This window comes from Colletotrichum siamense, assembly GCF_013390195.1.
Source record: "Colletotrichum siamense strain Cg363 chromosome Unknown KSG_Cg363_contig04, whole genome shotgun sequence".
In the NCBI taxonomy this organism is placed as follows: Eukaryota; Fungi; Ascomycota; class Sordariomycetes; order Glomerellales; family Glomerellaceae; genus Colletotrichum; species Colletotrichum siamense.
Window position 1 is genome coordinate 2,555,807 of NW_023501017.1, and position 20,278 is coordinate 2,576,084.

Below are 20,278 nucleotides of genomic sequence, written 5' to 3' on the forward strand. Positions count from 1 at the left end.
CGATGCTACCGTAACGTTGACAGTATGTAGGGAAAACAAGCTCAACATCAAAAGGGGTCCCCGTTTGGGATGCACTCTTGGTGACTAAGTCCGGAGTCTTCGCCGACGATGGCATTGATTCGCAGAGAAGAAAGGGGCAGGGCAAAAAATTGGCCGCCACTCTTCCACAAAGATGGATTGTTCCTGGCTCTGCCGTTCCCCTCCCCGCGAATATGACCCGATCGGGCAGCACACGACCGAGATAGCTGCCGAATGCCAGGACTCAATGACGCGGGCATTTTGCGGCTTTCGGGGGCAGCCAAGCCGGGCAAGCTGGGGCATGGACGGCTGCCATGTGTATCAACAGCAAGGAGGACGGCCGAACAAGCCGGGTTTGATTATATTGGAAACCTCTACGGACACAACTGCATCGCAGCTCCAGCCATAAAATGACACGATCGCGATCTGCCCAGGTGCCTGGCGGCCAAGTACAAGCAATACTTTAGTAAAGGCTTAGATGCGTCCAGCATCCGGGCTTGCAATGTCGGGCCTACTGAGTGATCTGGAAGGTGCCATCTGAGCCGCCGAATCTTGTCCCGAGGCACGCTCTACGATACCAGACCAGAGGACGAGAGACGGGCCACCCTTGCCCGATCGACCGTTGCAGACTCCCAGAACGCCTTCCAGCGGCTTCCCTGCATCGCTGGCCGCACTTCTCGAATTGTTCGCTGAGGGTGAGCCAAGTCGTGCTGGGACGTCGGGCTAACTCCAACTAGTATCGCGGACACGGATCTTTTCTTCTGGCGTTCGGCTTGTTTCAATCCACCAGCACCAACACAAACACGGGTACACCCAACAACTCCTGACCACCAAGAGATGAGAGACACGACCTCAATTAACGCGCCAGAGTCTCGCGGGCGCGCCCAGAGCGTCCAGTCGCGCTAACAAACATTGACAACAACCGAACGCACAGAGTGCCATCCATGCCAGGCCATGCTAGGCTCTTTTCTTCTTCCTCAAATCTCGGTCGGCTAGGGACTGACCGACTCCAAGGGATCTGAATCCCTATCATTTCCTTCTTGCTTGCTAGTTGTGCGGGGGATAAATTGCACGACTCTATTGGTCAACCGCACAGATGCCCACCGCACTGCAACCAGGAACCTCGCATGTGCAGCTCTCAGCAGGCGCGGCGGGGGAATACCACAGGGACTGGACACTCGCGCACTTTGCCGTTTGCTTGGAAGCAGCGGCGCAATTCAGATTCGGATTCACGTCAGATTCAAACAGCCCTCGACCATGGCCACCAACAACACAGACTGGACAGATACGCAGACGGCTGACAAGGCGCGTGGTCCCTGGATCTCGCCTCGTCGCGCCGCGCAATGTGTATTGTAATCTCCTCTCCAGCCCGCGGTTCAGGACGTTCCGTCTCGTCTTTCGCGCGCAGTTTTTTCATCTGGATCAACCTTGCAACCTGCAGGACAACTGCATACCGACACTGACAAGTCGTCGCCCGCTCCAAGGTCATTCCTGTTGGTGTCCTGGCAGCAGTGTCGAAGATCAGACGCACCTTGTGGAGATTGTCCTATCATGATCACCTTGGCTATGGACCGACTTGGTAGTGATCGCTTCGGGGGTTCAAGAAGAGCCGCCCACCGGCAAAAGTCGCTGGCCAACTGCGACCCTGCCAATGCCAGCAATCACTGGTTGACTGGCAGCGGCTCAAGGTCCCTGAAGCCTTACTGCGTACGCAACCAGGTCTTCTTCCAAGTTTACCCCTGTCTTCAGCATCGCCGTCGCTGCTGATGAACAGTTGCTAGCAGAGCACGGCATCCGTATCCACGGACTGGCAGACTGTTCCGAACCTGGGCTGTTTGGCTAGTGTTTTCCATCCAACGCGATGTGGAAATTGTCAGAGTTGTCACTCGTTGAACCGCCTCACCATTCGCGGCCCCGTCGTCCTCCACAGACTTTGCGCGGCAAGCCACCAACATCTCCAAGGGCTAGGAGGTCCGCCCTCGGACGCAATCGCATCTGTGGGTGAAAGAAGAACGAGAACTGACCTCCAACAGGCGGATTCGCTCGTGCTGCATCTCACATGGCCCCACGATCAAGACTGTGGGGTTCCTGGTGGCTTGTCCTTAGGCTGCGGCACCAGTCTACGACGCCATCGCCCGCGCTAGTCTAGCGAGAAGATGATGGGCGACGATCGTGTCTACCAGAGACAGTCCGTCAATGTTCGCACTCCGTCCTGGCGGGTCCCTGTGCGACGACGACGAACAAGTTGCGCAAGTAGACTTCAAGAACGAAACAGAAAAGTGTTGAGTGCTTCGAGCAAGTTCTAGGTGCAGATGCGCACGCAATGCGAGCGCTTTGAAGCCGCTGCAAGCGATGCAGGCGCAACCACAAGACCGCAAGTCAATCCCGATGAGGCCACACTGGCCGGTCAATCGGTGATATCTTTGCAGGACCCATCATCCTCCACCCGTGGGTACGATCCCGAGGCTTGCAAACTCGCACGGCCAAGACCGGCCATGGCTCCGAGTTTGTGCAATGCTGGAGGGGAGGTGATGACGCCCCATCCAAGATGACAGATCAGTTGCGGTGAGATGAGGGCAACCAACCTTCGTCCCCCGCACTTCTCGACATGTCCATGCCTGCCCGACGTCTGGACAATTCCCATAGTCTTGCCGAGGCCGGGAGCAGCAACCATTCTTCCGAGAAAGCTTAGCGAGATACTGAGTACAACGAAAGGCGTGCGAAGGTATACTTAGCGACCGCCAGTAACCCCCAAGTTGTGGTTGAGTTGCCAATAAAAGAAATCAATTCAATAGAGCCAGCAGAAGCGAGACGAGGCGACCGCGCATTCCCATTCAGTGCTACCGGGCGGCCCCCAATAGCATGACACTTTAAGGCGGACGGCCGGCTGGTTTCCCCCAAAGGGCCCGGACAGCACAAACATCCCCGTCGTATGGCCCGCCGCCCTGGGCGATTCAACTTCACCGAACCCACTCAATACGGCACCTGCTCAGTTCCAACTTGGAAGCGCTCATTGTCCCCCATGCAGATGGACTCCAGCCCTGGACACTGGGGGGCATTAGGACGCCTGTTATTCCCCGCCGGTTGCCGTCAACTGGCCATATTTGGCCTGAAAGACACCATACCTACCACGCTCGCTTCCACAACGGAGACGACCTGCCAGGGATGAGCCGGTGACAGCAGTCGAATAGACGGAGCAGCGCGCCCACACAGCGTTCCTCCGCAGACGGTACGCCGTAGCATCACCGCCAGACCGACTCGCGTCCTCCCTCAGATGGCTCCATCCAGTCCGGTAGAGTCAGTATCCCGAGCCAAGCCGGGTGGAGGTTTCTCCAGCTGCAGGCGGCGACCGCACCGTAGGACGGCGTTCCGGTCCACTCCGTGTGCGTGTGCGGCCACATGCAGGTTGTTCGTCCCACGCCGTGCGACTGTGTCAGGGCTTCCGGCCTCCCAGGAGGACTTGCCGTCGTGCAGAAATCGGGTTCTGATGCCTTGGGCTGACAGCCTCACGCATCCGAGCTCCACTGAGTTGTGCGCCTGGACTATTCGCATTTTCTGCTTGTGGTGGGAAAATAGGGCACAACTCTCGTCCGGCCCAAGAACTGGGTTGCCAGGTTGCACCAGCTGCGGGAGCTGAGTTAGGCCGAAGACAAAGTCGAGGCTTGTTCTGCGGGGTAGAATGCTTGGGAGATGCCACGCGGGTTGTTCCGGTGTCGGGATACCTGAAGTTTTGTGGTGTTCTGTACCGCTATTCAGGATTGGGTTGTGCTCCGGGAGACTTGTCCGGGGACGGGCGGTGGTGAGCTTCCAAACCCCCACCGCCGGCGCCGAGTGGCCGCCATGGGCCGGGATTTGATACGACCGCGATGGGAACGACCTCGGTGTTTTGGAGTCAAGAGTCATCGCAATCCAAGCCTGGCTGGCTGGCACTGGCTGCTTGGTGTTTAAAGATGCGTATATGCCTATGGCTGCTGACCGAAGCTGTCAGTTGCAGCAATGACATGCCAGTCCACGATGGGTTCAGCTGGGACGTCCCGCATCCGATCATGATTGCAACAGGCGCGCCTGGTGATATACAATCATCATCGCTGTAGTGCTTTTCAGAAAAATGGCCTTGCTTGTTGAGGGGTCTGCATTGCGAACGTATACTTGCTTTCGGGCATGTGCATTGCCGCCTTGGTCACTGTGCGTCTGCCTGTCAAGTAAATGAACATCATATTGTCAGGCAGATGATCATATAGCGATCGGGCACCGACGGTCGACCTTTCGCCTCAACCGCCTACCGACGTGGGCCTCAGTACACGAGGGAGCAACGCTCGACTATTTGCCCATCCCAAGGTTTGTGATATTCGATGCAAACATGACATCGATCAAACTTCTGGGGATGACGCGCAAAGTCTCATGCACCTTTTGGCTAGGCATTTGGAGACCTTCCCATCTGCCACATCATTTAGCCGTGCCAAGTGGTAAGATTTCTCGTCGAGTTTTTGAGCCCACCGATCAAGACGAAAGCTCTTCGTTCTGCGTCCACGTGGCGTTCCTCTCGACCCGAACATAAGATTAGGTGAGCGAAAAGAGTTTTGCCAGTCGAGTGTCAAGAAACGCTACCATACGAAGCCATTTTCCAGTCCTCGCCGCCTGTTCCCGACAAAGACATCTGTGATGGCACCCGGCAAGTCTGGCCTAGCATTGCAGCAACGCAGCACGGGACGCTGCGCTGGACGACTGAGCAAACAAGCGGACTCTTGCTACTCCCTCCGAGACGCCTTGCACTCAAATGTTCGCCAAGATGTGCTTCGGGAAGTTGCTTGCAGAGTTGGGGGATATATTTCGGGCAACTGTTCGGCCATGAGGCGTTTCGCGGGATCAACTTCTACTAATCCTTGTCACTTCTCAAATCTTTCTTTGAGGGGATGCATCGCTCGTGAAAGTTCGAGGAATCCATCAACCTTGACCTTCACCTTTGTCTGCTGACAATCTTGTTTGCGCAGTAGGGCGTCGACGGCTTCTTCAACCCATGAACGGGCTTCAAGCGAAGCTGCTTATCGGGTGCTGCATTGGTAGTGATGGCTTTACTGCCAGTGAGCTGATCAAGTGGTTACGCTCGTGGATGGAAGCAATGAGGACGAAAATGCCCATAACGGAGGCGTTCAGCGAAGCGTGTGCGGAGAGTGATGTTAGCCAGTTCAATGAAGGCAGACTCGGAACTGTGTTTGCCTGCCAGACGTGCGATTCTGGCATCATCATGACGTTGATGAGCCAAGTGCCGAAATGGTCAATATCAGAATGGAGTATGTGAAGAAGTCTTGACATGCCGTCATTATCTGAATCCTAGTTCTCTTGGCTCCAAGACCTGGAACGCTCCTCGACAGCTGCGGCGGCGTTGTCATGAAGTTTTGAGGCACTGGAATGACGCAGGACACAAACAAAGTGCAACATAACACACAAACGAGGGCCGTCATCAACATCCAGAATCGTTGATAATGTCGCCTCCCAAGATCAATTTGCTGCTCACATCCGTCAACCCCGCAGCGCAGCTTCGGCCATCCTCCGACCGACGTCAATTTAAACACCAAGACCGTCGTTCCTCGGACCAAGATGAAATGTCTCAGCGAATCGAAAGCGCAATCGACCAGACGATCACCTCCTCTTTTTTTCTCTCCCCCAGACTTTTTCTTCGATTTTGGTAGGTCGTGCTCTGCCGCTAGCTCGAAAATTAACCGGCACGAATCTGTTCCAAGGAAAGGCGCCCAGCCACTGCGGGACGACCGTTGGGACTATGGACCTCGCTTAAGGCTTAGCGGTCTTGGAGTCGATCACAGTAGGCAAGCTCGACGGCAAAGGCCTGGACTTTTCTCTCTCCCTTCTTGTGGACTTGGCATCTCCAGACCGGGCGAAAGCCGTTCAGGCTTTGGTTCGAATTGTATTTGTTTGGCCTGGCTGCTTGCTTCTTGTATCCGTCGGTCATGTGCGCTGTCGCACCTGCAACGGCGTCACACATATCTGAAATCTCCGAGGCGGGGATAGTCAGCAAGCGCTGACGTCCAGCGTGGCTTGTAGCTGATGGGCTTGCTGTGGTCTCCCTTTCAATAGAGTAGCCTACGGATTTGGTCTCTCGGTGTCTACCATTGAAGGATTCACTAGCCGCTGAAGAAAAGCTACTTAGACGCGGCGTTTGTCAGCGTCTAAAACTCGTGGTGGCGCGGTGAGCATTGAGTAGGGCTGCGGTTTGCTTGGAAGAAGCCCTTTTAACTCGATTTGAGGATATGCTTTCCGAGGATTCGGGACGAAGGATGATTGTCTCACAGTTTGCGTGGTTTTTGCCGTTTGTGCTCTTCTGAAAGCACGTTGTGGGCGCTTGGCTAGACGCCTGGTGACGGGGAGAGGATCTTCCGCGGGTGACCGTTGTGCCGGTGAGCGTTGGCAATGCGTCTTGGCGTAACTTGCCTCGTGTGCGTCGAGGGACGACAACGAGCTTGTTTGCTTACGGCTCGGGAGTTCATGTGAGATCATATACCAAGACCCGAAGGTAGGGCTGAGCACACACGGGATTTTTTTAGGGAAAGGCTATGAAGATAAACTTGGAGCGAGGCTCTTCGCATGGCTGTTTTCTATCAAATATGGGCAAATTTGGTACGCGAGAGTGCCTGAAGGGGAAAACAGATTCCATCCGTTGTATTCCGCGCCTCGCTCGCCGCGGCAAACGGCCTTTTACCAACCCGTCCAACGACGTGTCAGCCGTCTAATTCCTTCTACGCAGACCGGAGCATCTTTTGTCATCCGCCTTTTCTCTCCCCTCCTTTCTCATTGACCCAGCCAAAGAAGAAAGGCGGCTTTATTACAAGCCCCTCCTTCTCCTCCTGCGCCTCCCGCCTCTCGTCTTGGCATCTTTCATTCTTGCTTCTCGAGGGGATGGAAAGTGGACTTGGTGATCTTCATCTGGCAGACTGACGCCCCCTCCCTCCCCCATGGGACTCCTTCGTGGACCCCCCAGTCCGGCACCCTGGCCGTGGGGGAGACTGGAGTATCCGTACCTTACCGACACTTTTTCGCGGAAACGGAGCTCGCCAAGATTCTGAACGCCGCTTGAATGGGGAAGCCAAGTTGTTTTGTCACACCCAGCCTCGTGAGATGATGGCTCATTGGAGGTCGAGTCGAACAATGCCTGCTTGTCCTTTGTGCGTACCCGCCAGACAAGCAGCTTACACCCTCCTCCAAGATCTGAGGAGATCGTGTGCCCAGAGATCTGGAGGAGGATAAAGAGCCCCCATCTTCCCGACTTCAGTCTCGAGGTTCATCTCATTCTACAGCTCTCTACTCTTGCAGTCTATTCAACGTACACCAGCCATAATGAAACCCTCAAGCCTCCTCCCCTTCGCAACCCTCTCGGCGGCAATCTGCCACCACCGCACTTCCCTCTACGCCCGCTCCGCTGCAGAGGGCGAGGTCGAGGTCGCAACCTTCGGCTACAACGACCTCGTAGGCCCGCTCAACTGGCACGGCCGCAACAACGCCAGCTCCAAGTGTGCCACGGGCACGCACCAGTCGCCCATCAACCTCAACGACACCTCGGCGACGCTCGTCCCCGGCGTGAGCCTGGGCTTCGACGTGCCGGCGCACCCGGACGGCGCCGTGTTCGAGAATCTCGGCAGCACGCTCGAGGTGGTCGCGCAGAACGGCACGCTGACGCGGGACGGGCGGGTGTACGCGCTCAAGCAGTTCCACTTCCACACACCGAGCGAGCACCGCGTGGACAGCGAGTACTTCCCCATGGAGGTGCACTTTGTCTTTGAGGCGGACGAGGAGGCGAACAAGAGTAAGTTTTTTCTGCCATCTTTTCTTCTCTCGTATTTGTATAAACTTGGTAGTTCATAAATCTCTAACAATCTTGCTCCCCCCCACAGACTCCACCGGTCCCGCCGCCTCCGTCGTGGGATTCCTCATCGAAGTCGACAACGCCGCGCCGTCGCCGTTCCTGGCCAACGTATTCGCGCACCTGGACGAGGTCGCCGAGCCCGGGTCGCACGCGGAGACGCAGGGGCTCGACTTCTGCGAGCTCAAGGACCTGCTCGCGCGGTCCGACGTGTACCAGTACAGCGGCAGCCTGACGACGCCGCCGTGCACCGAGGGCATCGCGTGGAACGTGGTCGCGGAGCCGCTGACGGTGGACGACGTCACGTTCCGCGCGGCGAAGCGGGTGATGAAGTTCAACTCGCGGTACACGCAGAACGTGCCCGGGCACAAGAACCTGCTGGATCACTCCAGGGTCATGTTGAACGCCATGTCGCCTTAGGTGGGTTGTTGGGGGAAGGGAGTTTGCGGAGTAAGTGCGTGGGGGAAGAGGTTGAGGTGAGGTGAGGTGAGGATGCCCACTTGGTAGTCGGGGTTACGCCGATGTGGATCTCATGGAGAGGGTTTTTCTGCTTTTTCACTGGCGTTTTCTGTGATGGGGGCATACACGGGCACAAGTACAAAGGGCTGGGCTTTTTAGACTGGTACACATTGCATCGAGGAGGACGACATGGCAGGTACATACACGCATGATATGCGGTCATATCCATATGGAGAGATGAGAGACGCGAGAGAGCCATGGTATCGACATCATAAGCGTACGAGTTGCAGGGGTTAGATTTCTCGGCGACAGGGTCACGAATTGGCATTAAGATAAGACATTTCTTTGTTGTAATGTAGTTTTTATTATTCAGACCAAAATTTGTTGAACATTTGCTAAACAGATGCTTTGTAGACTGTTTGACTACCTGGTATCATTGACAAAACAGAGACAAGAACAAGGAACATGGTATCAAAAATGAGAAGACAGGATAAAAAAAGCAGAGCTGTCTCAGACAAGAGCTGAGGATGAAGGCTACGGAAACCATGGGGCTTTATCCGCCTCCGAGTTGTCTTCGTGAAGACAAACCGAAATCCGGCTATTGCCATTTGTCCGCGGGCGGTGTCGTCGAGAAGAGATCGCCATCTGCTTGCCAATTGGAGCAGCTGAGAAAGAACAGGACGGATTCTGACCGGAGCGATGTCACGTCGTCCATGGGGTCAATTTATTTCGTCTGCCCTTCTCCGCAATGCGGCGGCGAGCAAGCAGCAGCAGCAAACTGGAAGTTGACGAGGGACGTGGCCAGGACGGCCTCTGATTGGCTCGAGCGTCTTCTGTTTCAACGGTCCCGTTGCTTGGCACAATTCAAGCTCATCCTCCTTACTCGTGGCTTCACCGCTGCCAAGGCGCCAGCAATCAGTTCCCCCGTAAAATTACGAAAGGTGAGATAGGATGAGGGGTGGAGTGGAGATTTTGTTTCCCCTTGCGCGCCCCCAAATGTCTTGTCTTGTCTTGCGTGACGTGACGGAAAAGAAGTTCTTGATGAGAAGGGGAGAGGAGGAGGAGGAGGAGGCTGGAATGCGCTTCTCGTCCCGGGACGGTTCCTCGTCTTGGCGCCGAGGGGACTTGCGCGTTTGTTTACGCCGCATCCGGTGTTCTGCAGATCAATGTTCCGCATCAAACAAAAGGGACACTGGCAGGAAACATCGGAGGGCGGTTTTTGCGGGTTCCCGCTTGGCGCCGCCTTCTGGAGCCGTTCGAGCCGTTGTGGAGCCCTGCGGCCACGCCGTCTTCTTGGCGGGTCTGCTGCCGGTCGCATTCGGCGACGGCGAACGGTTGGATAAACCGTCTGTGGGTGATGACTTTTGCTTGCTACGGTGCTCTCTGCTTTCTTGTCTTTTCTTGCAGAAGAACACCGGTTCACAAACAAATTAGTCGCGCTTGAAGATGGAGCGCGCCATGTCGGTGAATGAGCGACCGCCAAAGAGGAACTGGGAGCTGTGACGCCCGCAGTGGGTGTAGACGTTGACCGTCTGGGAGTGGGAGGACTTTCTCTTCGCCGGACGCGGAGAGTCCTGGGAGACTGCCCTTCTGGTGGTGAAGGAGTCAGTGGAGATGGAGCTCGCGTCGGAGCCGGCGCGGCTGCTCTTGGGCCGCTGCATCTCGAAGTTGGGGGCGGAGAGGTTAGAAGACATTATGTTTGGTGTTTGACTTTGAAAGTGTTTGATATGTGTTGAAGCCAATTGGTTTGTGGCTTTCGATGTTGCTTGATGTGTAGGTGTGAAGTCGAGGCAAGATTACACGATGAGTTGGAAAGACCCGTCTAGACCTCGGGGTGTCCCTCTCTTAAATGCTTGAGAGGATGTCTGTTCTGAATGCGGCTGCACGGCTGCTTATTCTTGGCTCGCGCTCTCGGCCGCTTGGTCGGCATGGATTGACGTCGCCATGGAGCTCGGTGGTCTAAAATGCTGTGCCCCGAGTGGCCGTTTACCGACTTGGCCGGGTTGCCGGTCGTTGGTGGACCCACTGAGGCCGGTCTGCTGAACATGCTTTCCCCATCGATGCGACCGAGTGCGAACCGCAGGTGGGGATGGCCTCGTAAGGCAACAGCTAACGCAGGCTGTCCAACGCTCTCCCTGTGCGTGGTTGTTCCGCATTCGTCCTTCCTGTTGGCTGCAAAATACGCGAGGATCTGCAGGACAACATTACTGGGCTGATTGTTGGGTGATGGCCTCAAAGTTGGTGCTAGGCAATTAGCTTGCACATGCCCAGGAGAGAACAAGGGATAGGTATGCGACGGTTGGTTTGAGGCCCGTCGATGACGACCGGATGAGGAAACTCAAGCTGCTGCTCGTAAAGAGTTCCGAGCCTCATTTGGCTGGTCGCGAAAGCACGAGGCCCGAGGGACGCGAGAAACCGATATTATGCAAGGCTCTGCATGGTATGAATCCCGTGACTCCTTGTCGAGTTTCCGTATTTGCGTATCTGCGAATAGGAACGGTTCGTCGGCACAGCAGCGTCGTCAGCAGCATTGGTTTAGTCACATCCGGCCCGCATGTTCGGACGACGCCGATGGTTTAGCGTCGTTTGCTTCTGGGCGCCGCTGCACGTGATGTTTTGATAGATTGCTGCCTGCTTACTCGGGCGCACCGAGCCACGTTCAGGCCGCAAGGCATGGCTCCACTTCTTCCATGCAGATGCCTTAACCAGGGGGCATCAACACACCAGCCACGTTCCCCGGCCACGTTCCTGAGCTTGGCGGCTCGGAACCTAAAGCCCGCAGGTTACCCCAGACTCGGACTCTGTAGGGCTGATAAAGGGTCGAATTGGCGAAGCTTGGTGTTGAGCCGCCATGATGAGGATGCGATGATGAAGTTTGGAAGTTTTCTGGCGGACTGCAGCTGAAAATTTGACGTCGGGGTTGAGATTACTTGGATAGACACACCCTCGAAACTCCTGGAGCATTGGGCCTCTTCGAGAGCTGGAAACCGCACCGCAGTCAGAGACGGCGCAAACTGAGGCCCGACAACGAGGAACAATCTGAAATGACATCATTGCCGTTCATCGTTCGATGTTTCGCAGATATCTGCGCCGCAGTCCGCATGCCCACGAAGTCGGTGTGAGGTCTCGGCGGCCCGCCTTGCATCCCCCTCGGCAGATCAGATGCACTCGACCAGAGTCGCACTTCATCTCAGTAATACCAGTCTCTTGCTGTCCTCGAGTGGTACCGTGGTCGCGACAACGCGACATTTTGTGGTGGACACTCGACGCCCACTTACCCCGGGCCCGACTTTTTTTAACCTCGCGCGCCGATGAGCACCGTCAATCCTTGCACGGTGATTGACATGCTTCAGACTTGCGGTAGGTCGAGACGAAAATCGGTTGACAGGACACTGACGATGCTTGAGCAGACGCAATACACATGCCGACCAAGTTACTTCGGATCGAGAGAATTTGGTATCAGAGATGCGCGATTGTTGAATCTGAGGCCCCCAAGATTTCCCGTTGAACTGCGGAAAAATGGGTCCAGCCAATGGCTGCTGCTTGAAATGGCAACCTCAGAGGTAGAAAGAAGCGCCGCTCGGACCACTTGTGGCTGGTGTCTGCACGTGAGACCCACTCTACTGACTCCCCGTCCTTCTCGCCCAAGAGTGTGAACGCCTGGCGCGCAAGACGTGGAACGCGCGATGGTGATTTTTCTGCGAATCTGAACCTATCACCAGCCTGTGGTCAAGCCCATCTCCACGCAGCCCGGGATCGCCAACGACGCACGTCGCAGACATCAAGGCCACCTTGACTTTTCGCGTTTGCATCGTCGCAACCCCAATGGCGCACTGCTGCACCACCACCTGACGTCCGCTTCCATTGTTCTTGCTTTCTCCCTGAGCGCTAAGACAGAGGTGAGCCTTCCTTGCATCCACCAACCTCCCAATAGCCCCAATACAGATCAACTTGATACCTTCGCCATCTCAGACACTTTTTTGATGATACTCGAGTGCATGTGGATGCTGACACCGCGTAAACAGACTTCTTCGCGACAACAGGCAGCAGCAGCTCATCGCCAACCAGCGTGCACAACAATCAGAACGCGAAAGCACAACCGATCCGCACCTGCCATTAATAATCCACCCACACCACGATGCCGTCCAAACGTAAGCGCGACATCGAGGACTTCGATCCTAACAAGTCGGATTCCGATGACGAGAACTTCGAGCCCGGTACCGACCAGCCACCCGCACGAAGCAAGAAGCGATCGCGCGGCTCAAAGTCGAAGAGCTCTGGCGGTGGAGGCGGCGGCAGCCGAAGACGCACGAACAAGTATCGTGGATCTGACATCGACGACGATGATGAGGATGTCTCTGATAGTATGGCAGAGGGCTCATTCGTCTCGGAAGACGAGGAGGAGGAAGAAGATCTCCCCGTCAACGCCGCCGGTCGCCGTTCCAGGAAGGCCGCAACAAAGCACAACAGCTACAAGGAGAGTGAAAGCGAGTCTGAGTCTGAAGAAGCTGAAGCATCCGAAGACGAGCTTTCCGAGGACCACGCCAAGCCCAAGAAGAAGAAGGAATCCTTGATGATCAAGCTGAAGGTGCCCAAGAATCCGGCTTCTGCTGCACCTGTCACTAGGAGATCTACCCGCGCCCGGACAGCCGAGGTCGAGGAAGAGCATGTTGAGTTGACAAACTCGGGCAGGCATATGCAGCGTGCTTCTAAGAGTCGAAGCCCGGAAACGTTCGCTCGCACTCGCAACTCCCGCTCAGTTAAGGGACTGAAGAAGGCACCAGACACGATTGAGGAAGCAACTCAGGAGAGCAGCTTCCGTCGCGACGATGACGCCGATGCCGATGAGTTGGCCGGTGATGCAGAGCCAGTGGCTGCAGACACCGAGGAGGTTGTCGATAGCAAGGATGCGGTAATGGAAGATGCCATCAAAGAATCGACCGAGGTGGATCCCGATGCTGCAGCTGATGATGACGATGAAGAGGACGAGGGTCCAATCACACGGCGAACCCGAGCTAAGAGGGGAAGTGCATCTGGACCTTCAGCTGCGGAACCTGAGGAAGACCCCAAGGAACCCACTGATGGCGACGCCCCAACACGACGTCTCACTCGCCGTGGACTTCGAAAGTCGAAATCCCTCCAAGAGCCCAGTAGCGATTTTGAGCCCGGTGAAGAGTCGGCGGAAGACGCGCACATGTCTGACGAATCGCCCACCAAGAAGAATTCCGCCGATGCTGAAGATGGCGACTTTGACAGCCCGGCCCCGCGCGGTAGAGCTGCTAAGCCCAAGGGCAGATCCACCCGAAGCTCGCGCCGTGGGGCCGAGTCCGGGGATGAAGTCGAGCTAGACCATGATGAGCTTGCCGAGGAGCTGCACGAACTTCGACAAGACTCGCGCTCCCGCCGCACAAGGCGACCTTCACCCGCAATCATCTACCAAGAAACTGCGTCGAAGCGTCGCAGAGCCGCAGCAAAGCCAATGAACTACTTCATGCCTCCTCTTTCCGCCGTTAACATAGAGGAAGACGATGGTGAGGACCCCGCCCCGACCCCTGCACGGCGCCGTAACGGACGTGGAGGCGCCAGTCAAGCATGGGACCGCGCTCTCAACACGACTTTTGGTCCCTTTGGAGGCGGAGGCGGTGCAGGTTCCATTCTCGCTGGACCTTGGGGCACCGGCGCTGCTGGAGGTGTTGACTCCGACAGCAGTGACGATGAGATGGGTGGACGTTCTGCCGCCGCCGGCAATGTTGGCATGACTCCCACGTCGGCTGCTGCTCCAGGTGGCCTGCTCCCTGGTCTCGCGCAGCCTGTGGGTGGTGAAGGTGCTGGTGTCGGCGCAACGCCCAACGTCGGCAAGGTTAAAAACACAAAGGCCCTCGCTGATGCCGATCCTCTTGGTGTCGACCTTAACGTGGACTTCAACCAAGTTGGTGGTCTCCAAGGTCACATCGACCAGCTGAAGGAAATGGTTCAGTTACCTCTCCTGTACCCCGAGCTCTTCCAAAAGTTCCACGTCACACCCCCGCGAGGCGTCCTCTTCCACGGTCCTCCTGGTACCGGTAAAACTCTTCTCGCCCGTGCCCTCGCCAACTCTGTTGGTATTGGTGGCCGCAAGATCACCTTCTACATGCGCAAGGGAGCCGATGCCCTGAGCAAGTGGGTTGGTGAAGCCGAGAAGCAGCTGCGGCTGCTGTTTGAGGAAGCCAGACGAACGCAACCAAGTATCATCTTCTTTGACGAAATCGATGGTCTGGCTCCAGTACGTTCTAGTAAACAGGAGCAGATTCACGCGTCGATCGTGTCAACGCTTTTGGCGTTGATGGATGGTATGGATGGCCGAGGACAGGTCATCGTCATCGGAGCCACCAACCGTCCAGACAACATCGATCCTGCGCTGAGAAGACCTGGTCGATTCGATCGAGAGTTCTACTTCCCTCTTCCTGACGTAGAGGGCCGTCGATCCATTCTCGAGATTCACACCAAGGATTGGGGTCTTTCAGAACCTTTCAAGCAATCGCTTGCGGAGAACACCAAGGGTTATGGTGGTGCCGACCTCCGAGCACTTTGCACTGAGGCTGCTCTCAATGCCATCCAACGAACGTACCCACAGATTTATTCCTCAAAAGACAAGCTTATCGTCAACCCCGAAAACATCAGCATTCATGCCACCGACTTCATGATCTCTATCAAGAAGATGGTGCCCTCTTCAGAAAGATCTGCTGGCACAGGCGCAGCTCCGCTGCCCAAGGGAATCGAGCCACTGTTGCGTGATCAATTCGACTCTATCAAGAAGGCTCTCGACGAGGTCCTTCCTCGCAAGAAAAAGCTAACAGCGCTCGAGGAGGCAATGTACGAGCAGTTTGACGACGAAGACCATGGGTTTGGACGCGAGGCCATGCATCAAGAGTTCGAGCGATCTCGTGTGTTCCGCCCACGCTTCCTGATCCATGGGTTTGCCGGCATGGGCCAGAGTTACCTGTCATCTGCGCTTCTTCACTACTTCGAGGGTGTCCAGGTTCAAAACTTCGGCCTTCCCAATTTGCTCGCTGATGGACGGGTAAGTTCATCTTTTCTCTTTTTGTGGTATTTGTACTAACCTATTTGTAGCCCATGGAACAGGTCATCGTTGGCCTTTTTACGGAAGTCAAGAGACACAAGCCCAGTGTCATCTACATTCCTGGCATTGAGTCTTGGTACGCATCACTGCGGGATAGCTTGCCGTTCATGACCTTCAAGGCCATGCTAAAGTCGATTCCGCCAACGGATCCTATCTTGTTGCTAGCGACTTCGGAGTATGAGGCTGGCGAGAACCTTTCTCAAGCCCTCGTCCGAGAGCTGTTTGCATTTTCTCGCAAGAACCGGCTTCAGATCGAGCGGCCCAAGCATGTGAGTACTTGCGCTTCTCTTTTTATAACTAGGCACTGACTAACATGACCAAGCCCAACCGACGCGAATACTTCTCTACAATCGTGGAGCATGTCCGCAAGAGCCCGGCCGAATTCCCTGATCCCGTCAACCGAAAGAAGAGGATCTTGGACCAGCTCCCAGTCGCTCCGCCGCCACCGCCCAAGGTGCCTTCAAAGGAAGAAGTCAAGGCCATGCAGAAGCGCGATCATCAGCTTCTCAACATTCTTAAAGTACAACTTCAACCAATCATGGACCAGATCAACAGAAAGTACAAAAAGTTCAGACAGCCCGTCATTCCACAGAGCCAACTCGACTACCTCTTCGCCGAGAACCAAATTAACTTCGTGCGCCCCGACCTGGCAGGTGTCGAGCCTCGGCCATTCGAGATTGTGAAGGATAAATACGGCGATGACGTGCTTCGCGAAACGGCCACAGGCAAGACGTTCTCGAACTTGGAAACCACGACCATTGAGGAGCGTCTTTCAAACGGGTACTACTGCCGTCCTAAGGACTTCCTCAAAGACATAAAATCTCTTGCGAGGGACTCCAAGAACATCGGCGACAAGGAGCGCACGTTGAAGGCGAACGAGCTTGTAAGCAATGTCGAGGTTGATGTCGCGACTATCGAAGGCAACACAGCCACCGTGGACTGGGAGTCTCTGTACCAGAGACAAGTCCAACGTGCCAGAGCTGCAGCCGAGAAGGAGAGAAAGAGGAAGGCTATGCAGTCCATCGTCGATCGCGTCCAAACTGATGCAGCCGGGGGTAATGACAGCGACTCTCAAGGACCTGTCACCTTGGGCGAGCGCATCCCTGGCTCTTCTCATGCCATGGCTCGCTTCCAGGTTATGAGCCCGGGACCTAGCGGCGGCCCTGCTGTTCCTCCCCAGAGCAATGGAACGTCCAACCCATCACGGCAAAGCGACGTTCACATGAGCGGGGTCGATGATGACACCACCCAGGACAGCTCATCTATGCAGCCTCCCCAGTGGCCGGCACAGGGCAACCAAGCAACGGGCGCGATAACCGGCACAACCGTGGTTTCTCAGAAGTCAATGATCACCACGGTGCCTCCTGGCATGTCTCCTTCAGATCTACTGAACGATGCGTCAACGACTAAGACGTCAGATCCGTCTCAAAGATCGTCGGGAGAGAAGTGGACACAAGGCACTAATGGTGTGCACGGCGAGCAGCAGAGCCAGGGCGATAATTCTCAGCTGCAAGACACGCAGATCCCAGCCGGCATGCAGGCTAGCCAGGCCACCTCGAGCGACGAAATTTGGCCACACTCCCAGGCCCAAGGCATCGCGCGCGGTGTCATACGTCCCTCAATGGGCGGGCCAGGTAGCCAGAACTCATCACCTAACAAGTCTAGAAGCTCGGGTGATTCCAAGTCGCATGCCCCGACTCTGGTTAACATCCTGAACGACTCGCCAGGCGAAGAGATTCGAAATTCCGGCTCGTCCTTGTCGCAGCAACAGCCTGTGATTCACGAGGAACAGGTTGAGAATTTCCTTGACGAGTTGACCGAGGGGACATCGGGCTGTACCATTGAGCAACTCGAGCAGATCAACCGCGAGTTGATGGATGAAATCTGGCGCACGAGGCATGAGTGGAACCGTATGAAGGTTCTTGGAGACCTCACCAAGGTGTTTAATGAGACGATAAGCGACATCGAAAACATCCAAGGGCTCTTCCAGCAGAGCCAGGAGGTATAAAATGAGGGGAGATGGTGTTGCGAAGGGTTTGTAAAAATAGTACATTTGTTGTTTGGTTTTTCAAAACATTCTTTCGGCATTGCGGAGAGAAGGATCTGGCGAGGGGAAAAGGGGACACGGAAAGGGTCTACTAGTTTGCGAGCGACAGGACGACCTCATTTTCTTTGATAAAGTACACTATACCGAGAAGCACCGCATCCTGACTGCGTAGCGCGGCAGGCAATAGACAATAGTTGCATCAACATCACGTCTGGGACAGTGAGGTACTTCTTTCATATCTTTGCTTTTGCACTGCTGTACCTCTTCCCCTCATCATCCTGCTCCTTGACGGTCAAGTCCGGGAGCTCTGCAGGCATAATCCTACGCGGACTTGATCCAGGCACGAGGGCATATTTGGAGAAGTCCGTCACATCCGCGTGGTCTCTCAAGAAGTCTTCGTCGAGCACGAGTTCGCCATTCACGACACCCGCCGGGGCTCGCACGATAGCAAGCACCGCATCTGAGAAGATGGTGGGTTTACGCAGGTCCTTGGCCTCGTCTGGATTTGACGCCTGAAACTTTTGCGTGGCTGCGGATTCGATTGCCTAGAAATTGCAGATAGGTGAATATCTTATACACCGCCGAGGACTTGATTGCAATAAAGGAGACAACATACCACAGCGGGCCAGATGCTGGTGATGGCCATCCGGTCCAACCCCTGCCTCACGAAATCCATGGCTAGACCTTTAGTCAAGACGCTCATGCCGACCTTGCCCATGGCATATGCCGTCTTGCCGCGGAAGAAGCGGCTGTAGATGGGCGGGCTGACCACGACAATGCGGCCGGCGCCCTCGCGCTCTAGGTGCGGGAGGCAGGCGTGCAGGGTGAGGTAGAGGCCCTCTGGGTTGACGCGCTGCATGAGCTGGAAGCGTTTGGGGGGCGTGTCTTCCACGGAGGCCCACCAGATTGCGCCGGAGTTGTAGACTAGGACGTCGAGACGGGAGTATATCTATGTGGTGAAGGGTGAGCTGTGATTGTGCGGCAGTTGAGATTTAGCGGATTAGTAAACGTTTTGGATCGTACCTGGATTGTCTGGTCGACGAGTCGCGTGATGCTCTCCTGGTCACGGACGTCCACGGCTATGGGTGTTGCGTCGCCGCCGGCTTCGTGGATTTCGCGGGCTACGGTGCTGATCGTCGAAGCTTGTGAGTTCGGGTCTGGTGGGAAGGGTGAGACTTTAGAAGCGTCGCTTGTTGACTTTGCGGCTACGACGACTGTGGAATTTGTTAGCGGTCGTGAGGAAGCTGGGTAAATGCCAAGGAGGTGTACCGGCGTAGCCACTTTTTGCAAGATCAATGGCGATTTGACGTCCTATGCCTCTTGATGCGCCTACGACGAGAGCGACTTGCTTCGGTGAGGCCATCTTGACAACTAAAGTCTGAGCTTGGCAGGGGTTGCTGTGTATGAAAGATAATGGATTGTGGGAATGGCACTATTAACCGCTTGAACTGATGGGGTTTTGAAGGTCTTTCAAGATCAAAGCACAAGATTTCTTCTCTTAGAGTTAGAATTTGAACATTCTCGGCCTTGATTACTTCGATTTGTCGCGTCGCACGTCGTCGGTTGTCGGTGATGTGTATTAGTGATCATCCACCCCGGAGCAAGGAGCTTCCCCAGATTCCAGCTGTGCCGAGGATGTAACCCCACTCTGGCGACTTCACCTCATACCTACCACATCACCCGGTTATTTAACAACTTTCCCACTTTGAGCGATTGCGACATCGCGACTGTCGGGGTTATCCATCGCGTTCTCGAAACCATTCGTCCAGAAAGACCAAGCCTGTCGAAAAAATAGTTCGGTCCTGCGTCGCCAAGATGGGCGGCAAAGTAGATATGTACATTGATATCGGTGAGTCTCGGTGTGCAGCAGATAAGCCTGTGAGACTAAGTGGGCGACCAAGCATCGCTGTACAGCTACATCGCGTTCTACTACATCATCAAGAACCAGGGTGCTCTCGCCGCACATGGTGTCAAGCTAGAGTCCGTTCCCATCCCTCACTTCCTAACCTTTGTCTCACCTCTCATCGGCCGGCAGCCTCCATCCCGTGCTTCTCGGCGGCATCAACGCGGCATCCGGTACGTCAGCCCCCTTCCATTCAGGTCTGCCTTCACTAAGATCGTCGCAGGAAACAAGCCGCCATGGACACTCCCCGCAAAGGCCAAGTATGGCACTCATGACGCCCGGCGCTCCTCCATCCGCGTCGGCAAACCCGACATCACCACGCCCCCAGACTTCATGGACCGCAGCATGACGATCCTGCCCCTGCGCGCCCTGCACTTCATCAAAAAGACCTACCCAGACTCGACCTACCAGACAGCCTGGCACTGGCTCCTGCACTGCTTCTGGGAGCCGCCTAACTTGAACCTCACCAAGCCCGACGTCCTGGTCAAAGCGCTGGCCGACGCGCCGCAGGAGTACCCGCCACCTGCGGGAGCCCAGGCCAAGCTGTTCAGCGAGGCCGATGTGAAGAAGATCATGGAGGGCACCGCGACGCAGGAGATCAAGGACGCGGTGAAGGCCAAGACGCAGGAGGCGGTTGAAAGGGGCGCGTTCGGCGCGCCGTGGTTCTGGGCCGTTAACGACGAGGGCAAGGAGGAGCCTTTCTTCGGCAGCGACAGGTTCCATTTCTTGTACGAGTTCTTGGGCGTCCCGTTTCAGGACATTGCGATTCTGCCGCCCGGGTCACAGAGGAAGGACACGAAGCTGTAGTTAAAGAGGGACAGCGAGAATGTAGTCATCTGTGTGAGCAAGGGGTATCTC

At 55.7% G+C, this 20,278-nt stretch overlaps 5 protein-coding genes across 5 annotated transcripts; 3 read left to right on the forward strand and 2 right to left on the reverse strand.

Annotated features, from left to right (window-relative positions):
• Positions 1 to 7,368: 7,368 nt before the first annotated feature.
• Positions 7,369 to 8,311, forward strand: cah-2 (Carbonic anhydrase; the record flags this gene model as incomplete). The annotated part of the gene is made up of 2 exons (XM_036638466.1): positions 7,369 to 7,834; positions 7,923 to 8,311. 2 exons carry the CDS (start codon positions 7,369 to 7,371, stop codon positions 8,309 to 8,311), a joined length of 855 nt encoding a protein of 284 aa, XP_036496317.1.
• A 1,469-nt stretch (positions 8,312 to 9,780) lies between these two features.
• Positions 9,781 to 10,044, reverse strand: CGCS363_v006618 (uncharacterized protein; the record flags this gene model as incomplete). Its single annotated transcript, XM_036638467.1, has 1 exon — positions 9,781 to 10,044. The coding sequence occupies one exon, from the start codon at positions 10,042 to 10,044 to the stop codon at positions 9,781 to 9,783; it is 264 nt and encodes an 87-aa protein (XP_036496307.1).
• Positions 10,045 to 12,488: 2,444 nt separating this feature from the next.
• On the forward strand, positions 12,489 to 17,478 carry CGCS363_v006619 (Tat-binding-like protein 7; the record flags this gene model as incomplete). Its single annotated transcript, XM_036638468.1, has 3 exons — positions 12,489 to 15,410; positions 15,461 to 15,739; positions 15,793 to 17,478. The coding sequence occupies 3 exons, from the start codon at positions 12,489 to 12,491 to the stop codon at positions 17,476 to 17,478; spliced, it is 4,887 nt and encodes a 1,628-aa protein (XP_036496312.1).
• Positions 17,479 to 17,750: 272 nt separating this feature from the next.
• Hsdl2 (Hydroxysteroid dehydrogenase-like protein 2) lies at positions 17,751 to 18,880 on the reverse strand (the record flags this gene model as incomplete). Its single annotated transcript, XM_036638469.1, has 4 exons — positions 17,751 to 18,062; positions 18,134 to 18,466; positions 18,541 to 18,731; positions 18,787 to 18,880. 4 exons carry the CDS (start codon positions 18,878 to 18,880, stop codon positions 17,751 to 17,753), a joined length of 930 nt encoding a protein of 309 aa, XP_036495420.1.
• A 452-nt stretch (positions 18,881 to 19,332) lies between these two features.
• Positions 19,333 to 20,227, forward strand: GSTK1 (Glutathione S-transferase kappa 1; the record flags this gene model as incomplete). The annotated part of the gene is made up of 4 exons (XM_036638470.1): positions 19,333 to 19,366; positions 19,419 to 19,497; positions 19,553 to 19,593; positions 19,644 to 20,227. The coding sequence occupies 4 exons, from the start codon at positions 19,333 to 19,335 to the stop codon at positions 20,225 to 20,227; spliced, it is 738 nt and encodes a 245-aa protein (XP_036495421.1).
• Between the last annotated feature and the right edge of the window lie 51 nt (positions 20,228 to 20,278).